At 39.4% G+C, this 18,604-nt stretch overlaps 1 protein-coding gene across 2 annotated transcripts in view; it reads right to left on the bottom strand.

The window, feature by feature from the left end:
• Positions 1-18,604, bottom strand: part of ZMPSTE24 (zinc metallopeptidase STE24) — a 38,644-nt gene that overhangs the window by 19,649 nt on the left and 391 nt on the right. For both annotated transcript variants that reach the window (XM_038557759.1, XM_038557760.1), the window contains exons 2-7: positions 16,327-16,473; positions 11,098-11,184; positions 9,016-9,132; positions 8,226-8,378; positions 6,831-6,972; positions 905-1,089 (exon numbers count right to left, since the gene is read on the bottom strand). In XM_038557759.1, coding sequence (XP_038413687.1) covers positions 905-1,089; positions 6,831-6,972; positions 8,226-8,378; positions 9,016-9,132; positions 11,098-11,184; positions 16,327-16,473 — 831 coding nt within the window. The remainder of the gene's footprint in view (positions 1-904; positions 1,090-6,830; positions 6,973-8,225; positions 8,379-9,015; positions 9,133-11,097; positions 11,185-16,326; positions 16,474-18,604) is intronic.

The raw sequence follows: 18,604 nt of genomic DNA on the forward strand, positions 1-18,604 counted from the left end.
GTTACACAGATCCAAAATGAAACCAAAGCCAATAGCACATTCCCATACATATACAAATACTGGCAGCTGTTTCTGATTAAATTTGTTTTGTTTCTTATCATTGTCCCTTCTCCCCCTTTTAGTTTTCAGTACTTGAGATCTTGATAATCAGCCTCAGTTGATCTCATCCAGGAAAGAATTCAGAAAAAGCTTGAGACTCAAGTCAGATTTAAGAAATGTCTTCTCTTGTGCTCCCCACTGTATCCAGTACATATAACTTCACTGTTGTAATTATCATATTGTACTGTGCTTCGATGACTTTTTTCCCTTAGACCATAAACTGCTTGAGAGCAAAATTTCCCTCTTTATTTTTGCATTTCTAGTGCCAGGCAAAGTATCTCAGCACAGAATATATGTTTCATAAATACGTGTCAAACAAACAAGAGAAAACAAAACTGACCACACTGTATAGTGTACCCAAGGACACACAGCTACTAAATGACAGAACCAGGATTCAAATCCAAGTCTCTCCATTGTCAAAGCCTATCATTACTGTATCTCAATGAGCTAAAAATCAGATGTTTATCTTCTCTTTATCCTGCTGTGGGAATTCTCTGAACATAAACATAGGGAATATATACAACACCCCTGTTTTAAAGATAGCTTCTAATCATAAGAATTTTCCTATCTTATGCCTCCAATTTTCATGTGTACATTCTATAAAAGCTCGTGAGGCAGTTAGCATGTAATAATAGTGATAATCTCTCCCAAATACCAGAATTATAAAGGGGCCATGGGGTTCTTATTTGATGGCCTCCTTGAATTTACCACTCACTCACTACATAGAAACTGATGTTATTTTGAGTTGTCATAGGAACTTTTTATAAAAACTAAGCCAGAGTCTCTTAGGAAAAGAAGAACTCACTTTAACTTTAGCTTTTATTTCTTCACTGTCCCCTTCTCCATCTTTGCGGGGTTCCATGCCAGACTCCTCCAGGATGTCTTTGTTTAGAACAGAATACTCTTCTAGTAGAGTGTCAAACAAAACTATTCGCTTGTTCTTGAAGAAGCCATAAAAATAAGCATTGCTGTGGGAAGAGCGTTTAGATCCTAAGGAAAAGACAGTTCAAAGCATGGAAAATAATTAAAAAGTTTTGGGTCCTCTGGAGAGACTCCTAGAAATTGCATTACTGGAAAGGACATTAACATTTTCAAACTGTTTAATACCTGAAGAAAACTGTATCAACATAAATGACCACCTGCAGTGGAGAGTGTCTGTTTTCCTACAGGCTTGCCAACAAATGTTTGTGCTCATCGCAGCTTTATAGCAATTAGAAAACAAGTAAAGTCTAAATACCTAACAGTAGTGGAATGATTAAAGTATGGCAGCGCTGTGAAATGGAATTTTAAACAGCCAGAAAAAAAGCAATATTTTTCGAAGAACCTTAACAAGATAGGAAAAAGCTCACCAATATACTGTAAAGGATATAAAACTTCATGTATATAAGGTTCCATTATTGTCATGAAAAAAAGTACATGTAAATAGAAAAGCATAACACAAGCCTATGAAGACATATTTCGAAACATTGAGGTGTTTAGCATTGGCTTCTAGGACTAAGGATTTTAGTTCCCTCCTGTATACTTTTCCAGGCTTTTTAAAATAAGTACACTTACTTCTATAATGAGAAAAAAGTTAAAGCTATTTTTAAAAAGACTGGGAAAAAAAACCATACCTAACAGTATGTGGCTAACAGGAGCTCAACTATGGTTGATTTTTTATTTGCTTCTTTATATTTTTCTTTATTTTCTAAATGTTCTACCTATGTGGTTAAGAACAGACTTGGGGTTTAAATCTTGGCTCTGCCATGTAGTAGTTGGGTAAATGTAAAAAAACTTCCTTAATTTCTTTAAGATTTACCTGTTTATCACATGAAGCTAATGTCCATCTCACTGAGCTGGATTAAGGATTACATGAGAAATTCTTTTTTTTTTTTTTTTTTTTACATGAGAAATTCTAAGCAAATAAATTCATATACTGCCTGACCCATAAACTTACTACTATTACTTATAAACCTTTTTTAAAAGAAAGGACAAAACATGTTTCACTTGAGAAGATGAGATACAAATACAAAATGTAATAGCATGTTATTAGCATGTAACCACTCATACTTCTAATATGAAGTATGTTTAGCAATATATTTAGGATGCAGTATATTCTGCATATAGAGTAGTAGTATGTGTGGCAGTATGTTTAGAATGTAGGAAGACTTTGATAAATAGTAGCTTATTTATTGTTTTTTCCTTTTTGATTTCATGACCTAGAAATGCCAAACATGTGGTCCAATTCTGTCAGTCGTATAGGACCTCAGCATCTGGAAAGCTATATATCATTTGGAGGTCTCATACTTCTCTCTCATGTCTGTCTTCTCTGATTCTAATTTTTAAATGCAAATATTTATTAAAAGCAGCCTTATGGCAGCTTGGAAGTAGGCAGACTGTAAGCTTATAAACAAAATAAAATTAATGGCTTAATACCTCCCACTGGTCCACATTTCTCAAAGTATAGCCCAAGGAATACCTACACCAAAATCACCTGGGGGTGCTTGTTAAAGGTAGACACTAAAATACCTCAGCAGGGAGCCCAAGAATCTGTCTTCTAGCAAACCCTCCTGAAAATTCTTACACTCACTAAAGCTTAAAGGTCCCTGCCCTAGACCATCAGTTTTTTGTATCACTGGGCTGACATGTAATATATATTCAATAATGCATGTTTACTGAATAGGTTGATGATTCCATTTGAGGTATGAAGTAATATACTTGAGAACTCTGAAAACCAATGTAAGGCATTGCCCTCTGTGTCTTTTATGTGTTTTATGTCGTCTTACCTTCACCTCTCAGCAACATCTGACACAGCTGACCACTTCTTCCAGGAAAGACTTCCTTCTCCTGTCTCAAAAGAATTACCACTTTCTCCTGGCTTTCTTCCTACCTCAATGGTCTCTCCTCCTCAGCCTCTGCTACTGGCTCTTCCTCCCTTGCTGAATCCAACCTGATCCCCCTTCTCTTCTCTAAATGATCCCCATCCATGGCATTAAACACCATCTATGTGCCAGATGCTTTCCTATCAATATTCTGGCCCTGACCTCTCCCTAGAACTCCAGACATATATTCAGCTACCTATCTGATATCTCTACATCTCCACAAGGATATCTACATGGCAGATTTGTTGTTTATATTTTTATGTTGTTTTTTTTTTCCTGTCCAGTGCTGAATCCTCCTTTCAGAGTTCTCATCATGTAAGTACTGTAGTAGACTGCTTCCCATCTGAGAAATCTAAAAGGCCAGATACTTGTGCCCCCAGCACTCCTGGAACCCAGCCCATGCCCTGGCTCAGTTAATCAGCTATACCCACTGGGGACTCAGAAGATCTAGCTAATTATGCAAAGAAGCAGGCAGTGAGGAATCAATGCTAAGAGTGCTATTAGGGTGGAGGGGATGTCAAGAGAACAAACTGCCGAATTCAACAGCAGGAGGCAACAGCAGGGTCCTCACCAGACTGGTTCTATGGTGAGATTCTCAGCTCGTCTCCCTGAGAACAGCCCATTTCCAAGCTTGTAAACTTAACTTTCAAGGTGATCTTATGAATCAAAGATTGTCAAATAAGGAATTTTCCAGCTTCAATCAGCCAGAGTTGGTTCTACTGCATACTTGGAGCTAACCACTGTTTGAGGAACTCTAATATGGTGTTCAATAGATACCTCAAAATGTAACATCCAACAGAACTTAATTCCCCAAAACCTGCTCTTCGCTCAGTCTTCCTATATCAGTAAACTACCATTTATCCAGCTGCTCAAGCCAAAAATCCAGGTCATTACCCTCAATGTCCCCCTTTCCCCAATTCCTCACAGGAGTAAATTTCATCAACTCTACCTGTAAAACAATATCCCTAATGCATCGACTTCTCTCCATAAATTACTACTGTCCTAGTCTAAGCTGCCCTATCTCCTTCCTGACCACTGCCACTGTCTCCTAACTTTTCACCCTACTGCTACTCTTGCCCTCCCACTACAATCTCTTCTCCATACAGCAACCCACAATATTTAAAAACTACAAACCAGACCATGTCACTAAAATTTTCAATGGCTTTTTCCCCCAAACTACAATAAAACCTAAACTCTCATCCTGATTTGCAAAGGCCTATGTGGTCTAATTCTTGTCTGTCTCATACTTCATGTCATAACACTCTCCTACTAGGCTACAGCCACACTGGAACTTGTTTCTTACAGACACAAAGCTCTAGAAGGTCTTTCCACTGATCTTGGCATGGATGGCTTCTTCCTTCAGGTATCAGCTCAAATCCATTTGCTCAGAGAGCTGTTGCCTAATGACCCAATATAAAGTATCTACCCAGGGCAGCCCGAGTGGCTCAGCAGTTTAGCACCACCTTCAGCCCAGGGTGTGATCCTGGAGACCCGGGATCCGGTCCCACGTCAGGCTCCCTGCATGGAGCCTGCTTCTCCCTCTGCCTGTGTCTCTGCCTCTCTCTGTGTCTCTCATGAATAAATAAATAAAATCTTTAAAAAAATAAAATATCTACCCAGCCGTCCTTGATCACATCACATTAGTTTCATTCTCTGCACAATACTTGCTATCTGATATTTTCTCAGAGAAGAATGTTGGCTTTTCATTACAATATCCCTATTAATTTACAAATCCATAATGTACGTTGTTATTCTTAGTAACAACACTTGAGCATTCAAAATACTTCTGAGGATTGTTACCATTATTAACAAAAACTTATATTACGGATCAGTAAACTTCTGATTAGTAAAGGTAAGTTGCCAAACTCATAGGTAATTTGTGATAAACTGGGATTCAAACCCAAACCTACTGACCTCACAGCCTGACCTCTGAAATGCTACCCTGTACCTACTCCAATCTTTTTTTTTTTTTAAAGCAATCTCTGGTCAGTTTTATTAAATAAAAAATATTTTATTAAATAAAAAACGACTCACTTTTCACTGGCCTTTTCTGGCATGCTTCTAATAATATCAGAATCACCTGGATCAATGAGAGCCAGTGTGCATACTCCACAGTACTTTCCACTTTCTATGCCAACTCAATACTATTGCCATTATGCCACTGTAGTGATGGACACAGTTTTGGCCAACACAGCACAATACTCTATCTCAGATTCCCTCAAGGCTGGCAGTTGCTGGCAAGGATGATTAGCTTCACTTTGTCATGTCTAATCATTTTCAGAGTTTGCTTGTACCCCGGCACGTACTTCCCACTTTTCATACTGATTTGGAGCCCAAAGTAGATCAACTCCAGTGGCTTTTTCATCTTCTTTGCAGCCACTATCTTCCTGCCTTAGGTGCAGGCCGGCCCCACAAGATGGCCGGGAGTGAGGAAAAAAAGGCCAAATCGTGATATTCCAAAAAGTACTAGCTCATATTATAATTCTCCATAAAGCCTTCCCTATTTCATCTAAAACCACGTGGCAATGACAGTATATATTACACACCTTACCAATTAACTCCATTGTGATATCATTAGCTGTCATTTCATATTATCTGATTATAACTTAAGTGATAAGCAACTTAGTAAAAGTTGCTTAAAAGACGCTAAAAGATGGTCCTACTGTACTGATTAGTGTGCCTCTAGTTTACTAAGAGTAGAGATCACAGAGCCTAAAAAGTAGCAGCAATTATCATTCTTCTACCATTTCCCCCAGAGAAATGTCCCAACTATCCCATTAGCTGGGAAATACAGCCTCAGAAGCCACTGGTTGCCTAAGACTTCTATACTCTTCTAGTTGCTGTTAATTTGTTCTTTTCCATTGTAGCCATCTCTGTTCTCCCTGACCCCATAATTACTTGTTTCTACTCCTTCATCCAATACAGCTGTTTCTCACTGGTGATTTTTTTTTTTTTTTAATTTAGAGGAGGGATGGACAAAGTATGGTTTGCAGGCCAAATCTAATCTGCCACTTTTTTTTTTAAGTTATATTAGAACATAGCCATAGTCATTTGTTTGTGTATTATCTATGACTGCTTCTGTACTCTAACTTGCCAACTATAATGGCAAGGTTGAAGAGTTGTGACAGAGACAGACCATGTGGCCCACAAAGCCTAAAATATTGACTGACTAGCCTTTTACAGAAAATGTTTGCCCAACAATGGTTTAGCGGAAGCAAAACAAACCTAGAGGGGTGAAGGGATTCATCCAAGATCCTACAGCTGCTAAGTGGCAGAGGCAGAACCAGTTTCAGGCATTCACATGGATTTTAATTTATAGATTCCGAAAGTCATGGTATCATACAACAGTTTTACTCTACATCTTTTTGGGCTTGAGATTTTAGTAGTCTTATGTAAGCTAACACATAGCTTAACTCTCAAAAGCAATTATCAAACAGCAGAGAATAACTGATCTGAAATATTCAAAGGTACTACTGTTTTTGGTAATGTACAAGTGAAATCAGACTCCTCCAGAACACTGAAAGTTTTACTGGATGAGACAAAGCCAGTAATACTGGTTTTATTTATGAGGCCCCAAACTAGTGCCTGATTAGGCAAAGGTCCAACTCAGTTACCTGAGGGAGCCAGGCAGATAATAGAAATACATAACTCAGCCTAATATACATGATGTAACAAGGAGTGAAAAAAGCCTTGGCCCAACAACACTATAAAGCCAACCACATAGAGCTGCAGGTAAGAACAGGTATCAGGCAACCAGTTTCTGTCCCTGGACTATGTCATCAATTCCTAGGAACCTTAAAAAACCAAAATGCAAAATCCTAACAAATCAAAACACTTGAATAAAACTTCCTCACCTCTCAGTAGCCTTACCTTCAACAACATACACCTTAGTCAAAGGAAAGTCAATACTCTTTGCCATTACTTCAATTTCTTGTTTAAGCTTTCCCTCAGGCAGAGGTGTAAATTTGTCAAATAAAGGGGCAATATAATCAGCATAGATCGTGACAAGCACCTGAAAAATAAATTCAGAACCTATGAATTTGTCCTCAAAAACTGCAATTTATATAGACTATATTGAGACAACTATGTGATCCAGCCTTGAGAACATGGGCCTTATTTGCTCTGGTATTCCCAGCCCCAAATAGTACCAGATAGTAAATGCTCAATATTTGTTTGTTAAATTAAATCAAAGTGAGTAGTCTCAGTGCAGTAATAACCAAAAAGTCAAATGGTCCACTCAAAATTATCTTGGGAATTTCTGACACTTCACATGCCCATAATAACTTGGAATCCTGCCTTTCAGAGTAATCCTGAGAGACCTACAGTCTTTGCTAGAAAATAATTACTAGAGTTTGACTATGTGATGTTATTTGGGTGGTCTGCTAAAATTGACTATCTGCAGTGCATAACTATTCTGTGGTTGAAATGGCACTTCCTTAAGCATTTCTGCAGCATTTCCTCTGTTCTCTTTCCCCTTACTTCATCTGCCACACACAGATGTGTGTAAATCCAACTAGTACCTATTTTCAGAGCTTGATCCCACCAATGGAAAGTGAAGCAGTGAGCATCATGGCAATTCAGACTAAAGTAAACTTTATCATCAGAGGAGCTGAAGAGGTAATAGATGCTACTTTCTGGGGCTTGTGAACAGGTTGTTTTCATTGTGTTGTAGTGCATGTGTTGTGAAGTGGTTTAGAATACAGTAGAAAGAAGAAGCAAAGACGTGAGGAACGAAGAGGGTGGTGGTGGTGAGGGGACAAAGGAGGGAGGGGGGTAGGAAAAAGGGGAGAAAAACAGAAGACAGAAGAAGGGGTAAAGAAGGGAGAAAGGAGGAGGGGAAGGAGGGCAGAAAAAAAAAAATCAGGTAAGGTTATGCTTTCTTTTTCTTGTCCCTCTTAAATCTAGTCTCTCTTCAAAACATCCATGATATTTTTTTAGGCACTGGAGCTCAGTAGAGTCACTAATCAATCAAACTTAGTCATCCATTCTGGTGACAACTCACAAATGCACAGCCCAAAACTACCTGACAACTGGATCATTAACAAAGAGTTTCTAGAATCTGAGTCAGCATAAGAAGAAAATCTATGGTCAGAGTCAGCTCTCCTGTTTCTGTACCCAAATACAGAAACCAAGAGGGAAATTTATAAGCCCACTTATTTATATTGCATTTGCTTCTTAAGAACTGTCCACATGTTAATGAAGATTAAATCAGTTATCTTGCCAAGGAAATTTTATAAAAGAAAATGAAAAAAAGATTCTACTCACCAGAGAAACAACTAATGTGAACAGCCAGGCATATATAAAAAAATAATCACCCCCAATTTTAATAATGTAAAGTAGAAGTGAAGACACAGGCAATAAAATGCACTGAGTCACAATAAATTTCTTGACTGCATCTTTCATGAAGAATCCCAAAGTCTGAAAAAAAAGATCATCACAAGAAACTGAGAAATTGCTTTTAAAATAACTAATACATGAATACAAAGGATACACTATTAAAGCAATTTAAAAAAAATTAAAATTAAAATTAAAAATTTTTTAAAAAAAGCAATTTTAGGTTAAAAGGCAGTGGGTCTATATTATATGATAGCCTAAGACAATTAGTAAATGTCTGGCATTTTACAGTTCAAAATATACCATTTAAATGTTAGCAGAAAAACACTAGACTTTAGTACTAGAAGAATTTACGGCAAGACTTTAAGCTATGATCCTTATTGTATCTGCAGTTCCTTTTCCCTCAATTAATTCATGCTCTAAAATAGCAAATTATGGAGGCGCCTGGATGGCTCAGTCAGTTAAGTCTCTGATTCTTGATTTCAGCTCAGGTCATCATCTCAAGATCGTGGATACAGCCTCCAGTCAGGCTCTGCATTCAGTGACGGTCTGCTTAAGATTCTCTCCCTCTTCCTCTGCCCCTTCCCCCTGCTCTCTCAAATAAATAAATAAATAAATCTTAAAAAAATAGTAAATTATGTTTCAATTATTACCAGCAGAGGGGAAAAAAAGAACAAAAGTCTTTATATTTAAAAGAGAACATGTGTATTCTCTAGTTTACCTGTTGATTGAAACCATGTTTTTCTTCTATCACGAAAGTATTATAAAGACTCCATGGCAAACCAGTCAATGCACTGAAAAGTGTAGCTAACAAGAGAAAAACCAAGGACTGAGTGATCTAAACACAAGAAGAAAAAAATAGCAGTTTTTATAGTGTAATATTAATTCATTTTTCAAATGAATGATTAGTAAACAAATGAACAAGCAGGCGTTGGGTACATACTACATCTCCAGCAATGTGCTTGATTCTATGGGTAAAACAACATCATCTCTACCTTCAGAGTTTACTTGCAAGGAGGCGGCAATAAAACAATCTCTCTTTTATTACACAGGCACTATGTGAAAGTTATCTGAAGCCATATAGACAAAAAAGAACTAAAAAATGAGGGACAATCATGTATGCTCCAGAATTCAAACAAGGCTTAAAAGGCTGAGACTCGGGATGCCACTCTGAAGAAAGAGGTAAATTAATGGGACAAGAGAGACAAAGAAAGAAGGAATTCCTTGCAATTTGTGAAAGCATGGAGTACCCTGTAAAAGGAAGAGTAAAAGATGAGAGGCCTTGGGACAAGGCAGAGATATTGATCCCAGAGCATCAAAAAAGCTAGGCTAGGACAGGTGGGGTGGAGTGTGCTAAAGTTTTCACAAGAAGCCAAACACCAACGGAGAAAATTACTCTCAAGAACTACTTTAAGTGGGACAATGCCTGGGTGGCTCAACAGTTTAGCGCCTGCCTTCAACTCAGGGCATGATCCTGGAGTCCCAGGACTTGAGTCCCACATAGGGCTCCCTGCATGGAGCCTGCTTCTCTCTCTGCCTCTGTCTCTGCCTCTCTCTGTGTCTCTCAGGAATAAATAAATAAAATCTTTTTTTAAAAAAAAGAACTACTTTAAGTGCCTTCACTATAGATTGTTGGGAAATCAAAAGCCAAGAACTGCTTCATCTCTCTTCCAAATTTTCCCTAGGACAGTGGAGGAAAAGGGCACCTGAGTGCGGAGGGAGGTGGGGGACAGAGAAAGAGTGATGCGGCAAACAGAATCTCTGCTCTCTCCTCACCCTCTTACCACATGGTATAAAATGTAATGCTTTTAAGGTAAGTGTGAATATGCCACACATCACCAAAACACATTTGATTTGGTAACAAGATTCAGTCAATATAAGTTTCTAAACACAGAAAGAAGGGAAGAAGGGAGAGTGAAGGAGAAAGGAAGATTTGTCTGGCTATAACATGCAGGGTGGTTTATTTTGGCACTGTTCCCAAACAGGAAATGGGAAAAAAATTAAAAACAGATTCTAGGACCTTCCTCAAAACTAATGAATCAGAATCCCATCTTCCAAAAATGCAATTGTACTGTACTGATTGTGTGAATACTTGCTTTTCTCACTAAACATCTTATAAAAATCCTTCCATATCTATATCTATTTTTTCATCATTAAAGACTCTAGAATATTCCATTGTATAGCTAGACACAGCAGCTCCATGGAGATTCTAGAAGATATACTCTCTGTCCATGTTTGAAGTATCTGCTACGTGCATATGGCACAAGACTATCTGTTTAGTGAGTTTAGCAAAATTCATGCTTCCCCTTTCACTGCAAGGGGTTGTCCCTGAGAAATAGTTGCCTAATCAGAGACTACCATTTCCTAGTTCCTTTACACCTGAGATTAAATGACCAGTGTGCCAACAAAATGTGAATCCAAAGGACACTTCATCAGAGACAAAGGAGTTAAGAAGAGGGTGTACTTTCTCCACCTTCTCATTCCCTTTGGCTGTTGGATGCAGAGAACTCTGGGGCACTTGGGGGATGGCAGAGCCAATTAGATGAAAAGAGACCAGGTCCCTGGCTTCCTACATAGAAGAATGTCACCTGCTGACCAAAAATCCTCAACTAGGCTATTATGTAATTGAGAAATGAACTATTGTGATAAGCCATTGGAATTCTGGAGTTTGCTACAATAACTAGCATTATCGTAACAGAGCATACGTGGACAAGGACTGTACAGAGAAGCCTAAAGACAGAGTCAAAAAATTAACTTTCATATAAAGCTGGCCACGCCAAAAGACTCTCGATGAATAACATACCTCATATTCTGTTCCAAAGCCAGCATAGCCACAGAACCGTCCAGAAAGTCTCCAGAGATAAGGAATTCCTCCAAAAAGAAGAATAAGCTATAAAACAAGACATATTTTGGTTACATTTGAACAGACTAGAAACTATCAGGTGAGAGCATTTTATAAAGAAAAAAAGGGGATCCCTGGGTGGCGCAGCGGTTTGGCGCCTGCCTTTGGCCCAGGGCGCGATCCTGGAGACCCGGGATCGAATCCCACATCGGGCTCCCGGTGCATGGAGCCTGCTTCTCCCTCTGCCTGTGTCTCTGCGCCTCTCTCTCTCTCTGTGACTATCATAAATAAATAAAAATTTAAAAAAAAAAAAAAAAAAAAAAGGACAAAATAATTATCTCTAAAGAAAAAAAGAGGGGCACCTGGGTGGCTCAGTGGGTTAACCGTCTGCCTTCAGCTCAGGTTATGATCTCAAGAATCCTGGGATCAAGCCCCACATCAGACTTCCTGCTCAGCAGGCAGTCTGCTGCTTCCTCTGCCCCTCACCCCACTCCTGCTCTTTCTCTCTCTCTCCCTCTCAAATACATAAATAAATCTTTTTTAAAAAAGATAGAAAAGAGACCTATCTTATTTAAGGTAAACTATGCATTTAGATGAATACAAACCAACTGAGATACTAAGTTTAGACCAGTAAAGATTTTTACCTATCCATTTCATTCAGATAAACTAATATGGTATGTAAATTATCTCTCTATAGAGCTGTAAGAGGAAAAAAAATGCCAAAGACCACAACAAGGGTTTTATGAATCAAGAGCTTAAAGCTGGGGGATCCCTGGGTGGCTCAGCGGTTAAGCGTCTGCCTTCAGCCCAGGGCCTGATCCTGGAGACCTGGGATCGAGTCCCACGTCGGGCTCCCTGCATGGAGCCTGCTTCTCCCTCTGCCTGTGTCTCTGCCTCTCTCTCTCTGTCTCTCATGAATAAATAAATAAAATATATTTAAAAAAAAAAAAAGAACTTAAAGAGAAAAGGTAACCAATTTGTCCAGAATCCCACACCTGATGAGTGACATAAATGGGATTTGAACCAGGCTATGTGGCTTCCTAAGTGGCTTTCCTTGAAAAGTTTCCCCCTTCAATCAGAACAAAGTATTAGTATCTGCTTAAGTGGAGAGTCAGGTCCACTTTCCAAGCTAAGGGACAGAACGGGATATCTGTGCTTTCCCCAGGTAAGGAATCCTTAGGTAGGAGTCAGAGTTTCGTAGGAGGCACCCTTCTCGGCACTACCCTTTGTCTTGGGCAGATAAAGTGAATAAAGATATTCACCAAATCACCATGACATTTGAATGGGTGAACTGGTCTTAAAATCTAAAAAGAATATGTGCTTACAAAACACATCTTCCCACAACAGATATTAAGTTTATGGAACTTGGGACGCCTGGGGGGCCAGTGGTTGAGCACTTGCCTTTGGCCCAGGGCGTGATCCTGGAGTCCTGGATGGAGTTCCACATCAGGCTCCTTGCACGGAGCCTGCTTCTCCCTCTGCCTGTGTGTCTGCCTCTCTCTCTCTCTCTCAAGTGAATAAATAAAATCTTAAAAAAAAAAAAAGTTTATGGAACTCAAGAGGAATCAATTTATTTTTCTTTTTTCTTTTCTGTGGAGGCTCAAGAACACAACAATCCATCACACTCCTTGGTTAGAAGCACAGTATTTTCATTGGTTCACATACAGTTCCTTGGGGTTGTGAGGAGTTTTGGCACTATATTTCATGGGTAGACTTCCAATCTACTTTCCATTTTTATGTATCTATCCATAAATTCTGTAGTGATTTACATATGCTTTTTAAGACTATATATAAATGATAGTATCATATTGTACTTATTATTCTACAAGTTGGCTTTTTATACTCTACATATTTTTAGATCCATCCATGGTGATTTGATGGTGATTTGTAACTTTATTTGGTATTATCATCAGCTTTTTGCCTACAGTGTTTTAAGATTTTATTTAAATATTCATGATAGACACACAGAGAGAGAAGCAGAAACACAGGCAGAGGGGAAAAATGGGTTCCCCACAGGGGTCCCACAGCATAGTCCCGATAAGGACTTGATCCTAGGACTCCAGGAATAAATAAATAAATAAAAAGAAAAAAAGAGAAATGTTTCAGATAAATTAACCAAAGCCAAATATGATCCATAATAAAGCTACTTTTCCTGGCTTCGTTGAAAAACATCAGGTTTCAATACTAATCTTTAATGTCTCAGTAACTAAACCAGGCTTTGACTAGTAAAAATATAATTAAAAAATCAACATTGAAAAGAATAATTACTAGAAATCATTAAGTATCCCAAAACAAAAGCAATTTTGTTTTTCTTTTTTTTAAGATTTTATTCATTAATTCATAACAGACACAGAGAGCGCGAGGCAGAGACACAGGCAGAGGGAGAAGCAGGCTCCATGAAGGCAATGTGGGACTTGATCCTGAGACCCCAGGATCACACCCTGAGCCGAAGGTAGACGCTCAACCTCTGAGCCACGCAGGTGTCCTGCAATTTTGTTTTTCAGACTGTTTACTAATTTTTCTAAAATACCAAGATTTAATTTTTCTTAACTCTCTGCTACTTTTCCATCATCCTGAGGCAATGGGAAATATTATTTGGTTCCAACCACACTAGTCCATAATTGCCAAGGAAAATTTTGTGAGGGATCCCTGGGTGGCGCAGCGGTTTGGCGCCTGCCTTTGGCCCAGGGCGCGATCCTGGAGACCCGGGATCGAATCCCACGTCGGGCTCCCGGTGCATGGAGCCTGCTTCTCCCTCTGCCTATGTCTCTGCCCCTCTCTCTCTCTCTCTCTCTCTCTGTGACTATCATAAATAAATAAAAATTTAAAAAAAAATAAATATTTAAAAAAAAATTTTTGTGACTAGCTAGACATCACTTAAAGCTACGAACAGTTAGTTTCTTTAACTGATAAAATAGTTGTGGTAGCTAATCTCATCTATTTTCAATTTAGAAATATTTCTCAAAAAAAAAAAAATAGAAATCTTTCTCTTGGTGGTACCAGGAGATCTAAGAGAGTTCTGGAGGAAAAATGATGATAATCATGATCATGATGATAAAAATAATAACAGCCAACACTTATAGAGCACTTACAATGATCAAGCACTATTCTAATCATCTTACATATATTAACTCATTTAATCCTCTCAACAACACTATGAATGAGGAAATATTATTACCACACAATTTTAACAGATGAGAAAACTGAGGCATGGAATCAGTGACATGTTCGAGGTCCCATAGCTGGTATGATAGAGCTGAGACTCAAACTCAAGCCACCTCAGTTCAGAGTCTGCTCTTAACCTCTGTACCATGCAGTTTCAATTGTTCATGGAGGTGGAAAACCAAGAACTGGTTTTGGGGAAAGGAAAAAAATCTTCATTTATAAAGCACAGATACACATACATATAGTACAGACACAGATATACAATCTATCTGTGGTACTAAAATTTCATGGAAGGGTGATTAAGGAAAAAATGTCTAGGGGTACCCGGTTGGCTCAGTTGGTGGAGCATGCAACTCTTAATCTCAGGGTCGTGAGTTCAAGCCCCATGTTGGGCACAGAGCCCACTTAAAAAAAATGTCTAAAAATATACAGGGCCGGTGGCCAGAGGGGATCATGAAAAAAAGACTAAGAAACACTGCTCTACACTATACAGCCTTTCTTCTTTTAGCATGGGGGTTAGCCTGGGTCTGTTTTACTAGGTAAAAATGATCTGCCACTTGTTTCATTCAATTAATATGAATCATGTGCTTATTTTTATACCAGGCACTAGGTACCAAAAGACTACAAAACCTTAAAGTATCCTTTCTTTAAGGAACTCTAAGTCTGTCAACTAAACAGGAAAATTCAATACAATGTGATAAGTACTCTGATAGGAATAATGATAAGATGCTACCCTGTCCAGTCCTGAGGGACAGGGAAAGTTTCAAACTGATTCTTAGAAAACATGACGTCTCAGCTGGAACCTAATGGGAGGAGTTGGGATTAATCAGCTTCTAGCGAGAGTGGACTTGAAGAGGTGGGCGCCCCTGGCAGATACCAGCGTATGAAAAGACCCAAAGTCACAGGAAATCAAGCTGGGTATGAGGTGGACAAAAAGAAGGGGAAAGAATTTGGGGAAAGGGAAAAAAAGATGAAGCTGAAGTAAGTAATGGCTAGGTTAAAAAGGACCTCAAAAAGCCCAAGAAATATGGGCTTCACCCTGAAGGAAACAGTGAGCCAATCATAGCTTTTATATAGGAGAATAACATGATCCGAATTGTCCTTCAGGATTCCTTTGACTGCAATGTGGAAGACAGGGTTAAGCTAGAGGCAGGAAGGGGCACCTGGGTGGCTCAGTCAGTTAAGTGTCTGCTTTTGGCTCAGGTCCTGACACTGAGGTCCTGGGATTGAGCCCGCATCAGGCTCCCTGCTTGGTGGGAAGTCTGCTTCTAAAATCTTTTTTTTAAAAGATTTATTTATTTGAGAGAGAGAGAGAGAGAGCGCGCGCGCGCGCATGATCAGGGGGAGGAACAGAAAAAGGGAGAGAGAGAGAAGCAGGCTCCCTGCTGGGCAGGGAGCCCTATGCAGGGCTCAATCTGAGGACCATGAGATCATGACCCCACTGAAAGGCAGATGCTTAAGTGATTAGGCCATCCAGGGGCCCCTCAAATAAATACACCTTAAAAAAAAGAAGCAAGAAGGAGGGACTGCTATAATAATAACTTAACAATATAAGGTTGTTTTTCACACCTGACCTATGACAGTAATTGCACAGTTTTCAACTTACTAACAATTATATTTCAGCCTCTTTTGCTCTACATCCATTACTATTGACAAAAAAGGTTAAGAAAGCATTCTGGGATTTGTAGATAAGGTACCTTCTTTTGTGTAACAAAAATACAAGATGAAAACAAATATTACAAAGTATTAAACTTTTTTTAATCTTTTTTTTAAAATTTTTATTTACTTATGATAGTCACAGAGAGAGAGAGAGAGAGAGAGAGAGAGAGAGAGAGAGAGAGAGAGAGAGACTGGCAGAGGGAGAAGCAGGCTCCATGCACCGGCAGCCCAACGTGGGATTCGATCCCGGGTCTCCAGGATCACGCCCTGGGCCAAAGGCAGGCGCTAAACCGCTGCGCCACCCAGGGATCCCACAAAGTATTAAACAATTTGATGGATTGTGTCTCTAAGAAGTAAATTACTCACAGTGCCTTCAATCTCTGAATAGAGTCCTGACCAGAAGCTGAAAGTACTTTTATCCAGCTGATACAGTCGGGACTTCTCAAAGGTTTCTGAATCCATGATCTGTCCTAACTCCGGTGGCACACGAGTTGTTGTTTTATAGATCCGTCTCTGAAATATTTTGAAGAAAACACTCTGAGACAGTCAAACCAACTAATTTTTTTTATTACAGTAGTTATGTTCAGATATTGAGTGGTTTATAGCATTTATTGTCACTTAAGCCTACTGAATTTGCTTTATAGATACACAAATATTGCATTTGATCAAGTGCATTGACCACTAAAACAATTGATTCAGCAAAATAAAAGCAGAACAAGAGAAGACGAAGCTGGCTGACTAGGTAAAATTAAAATCAGGGTTGTCATCATACTTCAGTCTGCATATGTAAACCAAAACTGTACATCACAAAGGGCACCACTCACTCCAAATAAAACATACGTCCTGTAAGATTTAGAAAACAAATTCATGGAAAGGAGAAGAAAGCAAATATGCTAGCTGTAAGTATTGTGGCTCATTATTAAACCTGGTCCTAGAAACCAAATTACAGGAAATTTGAGGACTGACAAATAGAAACCGATCAGGTCTTCAAGAAAGACAAACTTTATTATTACCCCAAATTCTAAATGGTAATTTCACCCCATGGAACCTAATACAGGGCACAGAAACTAATATAATGGACGGCATCTCCTATAATGGTTTTATGACACATGGCTTCTCTATATATTGTTGGGCACCTTACCAAATCCTCAACAAAAGGCATTACATTAAACCATCACTGAGTAAAGGAGACATTATTGAAAAGTAGTTACTGTAATGGGGTTTATCATTAAAGACAGATAGGTGGAAAAAAAAAAAAGATAGGTGTTCAATACCCCATCCCCCATTTAGACAGTATATACCTGTTTCTTTTACGCAAAGGATCTTCTCTACTGAACTAATGAAGCTAGCCAAAGAGATCTGTCAAAGAACCTAGTGCTCTGCACCTGGGCTAGGGGCACCTGGCTGGCTCAGTTGGGAGGGCATGCGACTTTTGATCGTGGGGTCCTGAGTTCCAGCCCCATGTTAGACATAGAGATTACTTAAAAAAAAAAAAAAAAAAAAAAAGACAAGATGACTCAAATGATTATTTAAAAATAAGTAAATAAAGACTCTGGACTAAAAGAAGAGATCCAGGGCAGCCCCAGTGGCTCAGCAGTTTAGCACCGTCTTTGGTCCAGGGATGTGATCCTGGAGACCCGGGATCGAGTCCCACGATGGGCTCCCCGCGTGAAGCCTACTTTTCCCCCTGCCTGTGTCTCTGCCCCCCCCTTTTTGTATTTCTCATGAATAAATAAAATCTGAAAAAAATAAAATAAAAGAGATCGAGATGCCACTCTGACACTGATGAAGTACTAAAAATTTCCATTTAAAGATTCACGCAGGATGTAATCTGAGAAGAAATTTGCAGAGGAAAATGGCTGTAATGCTCAAGAAAAAGAGTTCCAGCAGTTAAAAAGAGAATGGTTCTCATAAATAACCATCATGGTTGACACAATTCAACGACAACATACAAGAGTGTAGGTAAAGCGAATCAGCAGTGAGAGACAGACAAAACTTAAAATCTCTCATTTAAAAGTTCAGCTCTCGGGAGGGCCGGGTGGCTCTGTGGCTGAACACCTGCCTTCGGCCCAGGGCGTGACCCCAGGGTCCCGGGATCGAGTCCCACCATCGGGCTCCCTGCACGGAGCCTGCCTCTCCCTCTGCCTGTATCTCTGCCTCTCTCTCTCTCTGTCTCATGACTAAATAAATAAAATCTTATAAAAAAGAAAAAAGGTCAGCTCTCTAATCCAGGGGGCTGTTCATTATGATCACCTCCAGAAAAAACTGTTAGTCACGTTCACTTCCTACTTTCTACAATTGTAATCGTCTAAACAACAATATAAAGACTTTTTAAGAAAAAAAAATGAGGCTATTGCTCTTTGGGCAAAATATCATACTGTATACGGTTTAAAAAAAAAAAAAAAAAGTCCAGGAAGGGCTGTGAAGTCTTTATTTTCAGAAAATGGTTTCCTAAGCCCGTGGTGGAGCGTGATGACACAAAGGTCATGAGGAAGTTGGGATTCTAAAAATTGTGCTTCTGGAGGCACACGGGCCGCGGCCACAGACGGGAGGTAGGTCCGGGCCCGAGGATCCCGGGGGCGCTGCGGGCCAGGCCGGGCGCGTCCGACCCAGCGGCGGCCCTGCCTTCCCCTTCACCGGGCCC

This window comes from Canis lupus, chromosome 15 (assembly GCF_011100685.1).
Source record: "Canis lupus familiaris isolate Mischka breed German Shepherd chromosome 15, alternate assembly UU_Cfam_GSD_1.0, whole genome shotgun sequence".
NCBI lineage: Eukaryota > Metazoa > Chordata > Mammalia > Carnivora > Canidae > Canis > Canis lupus.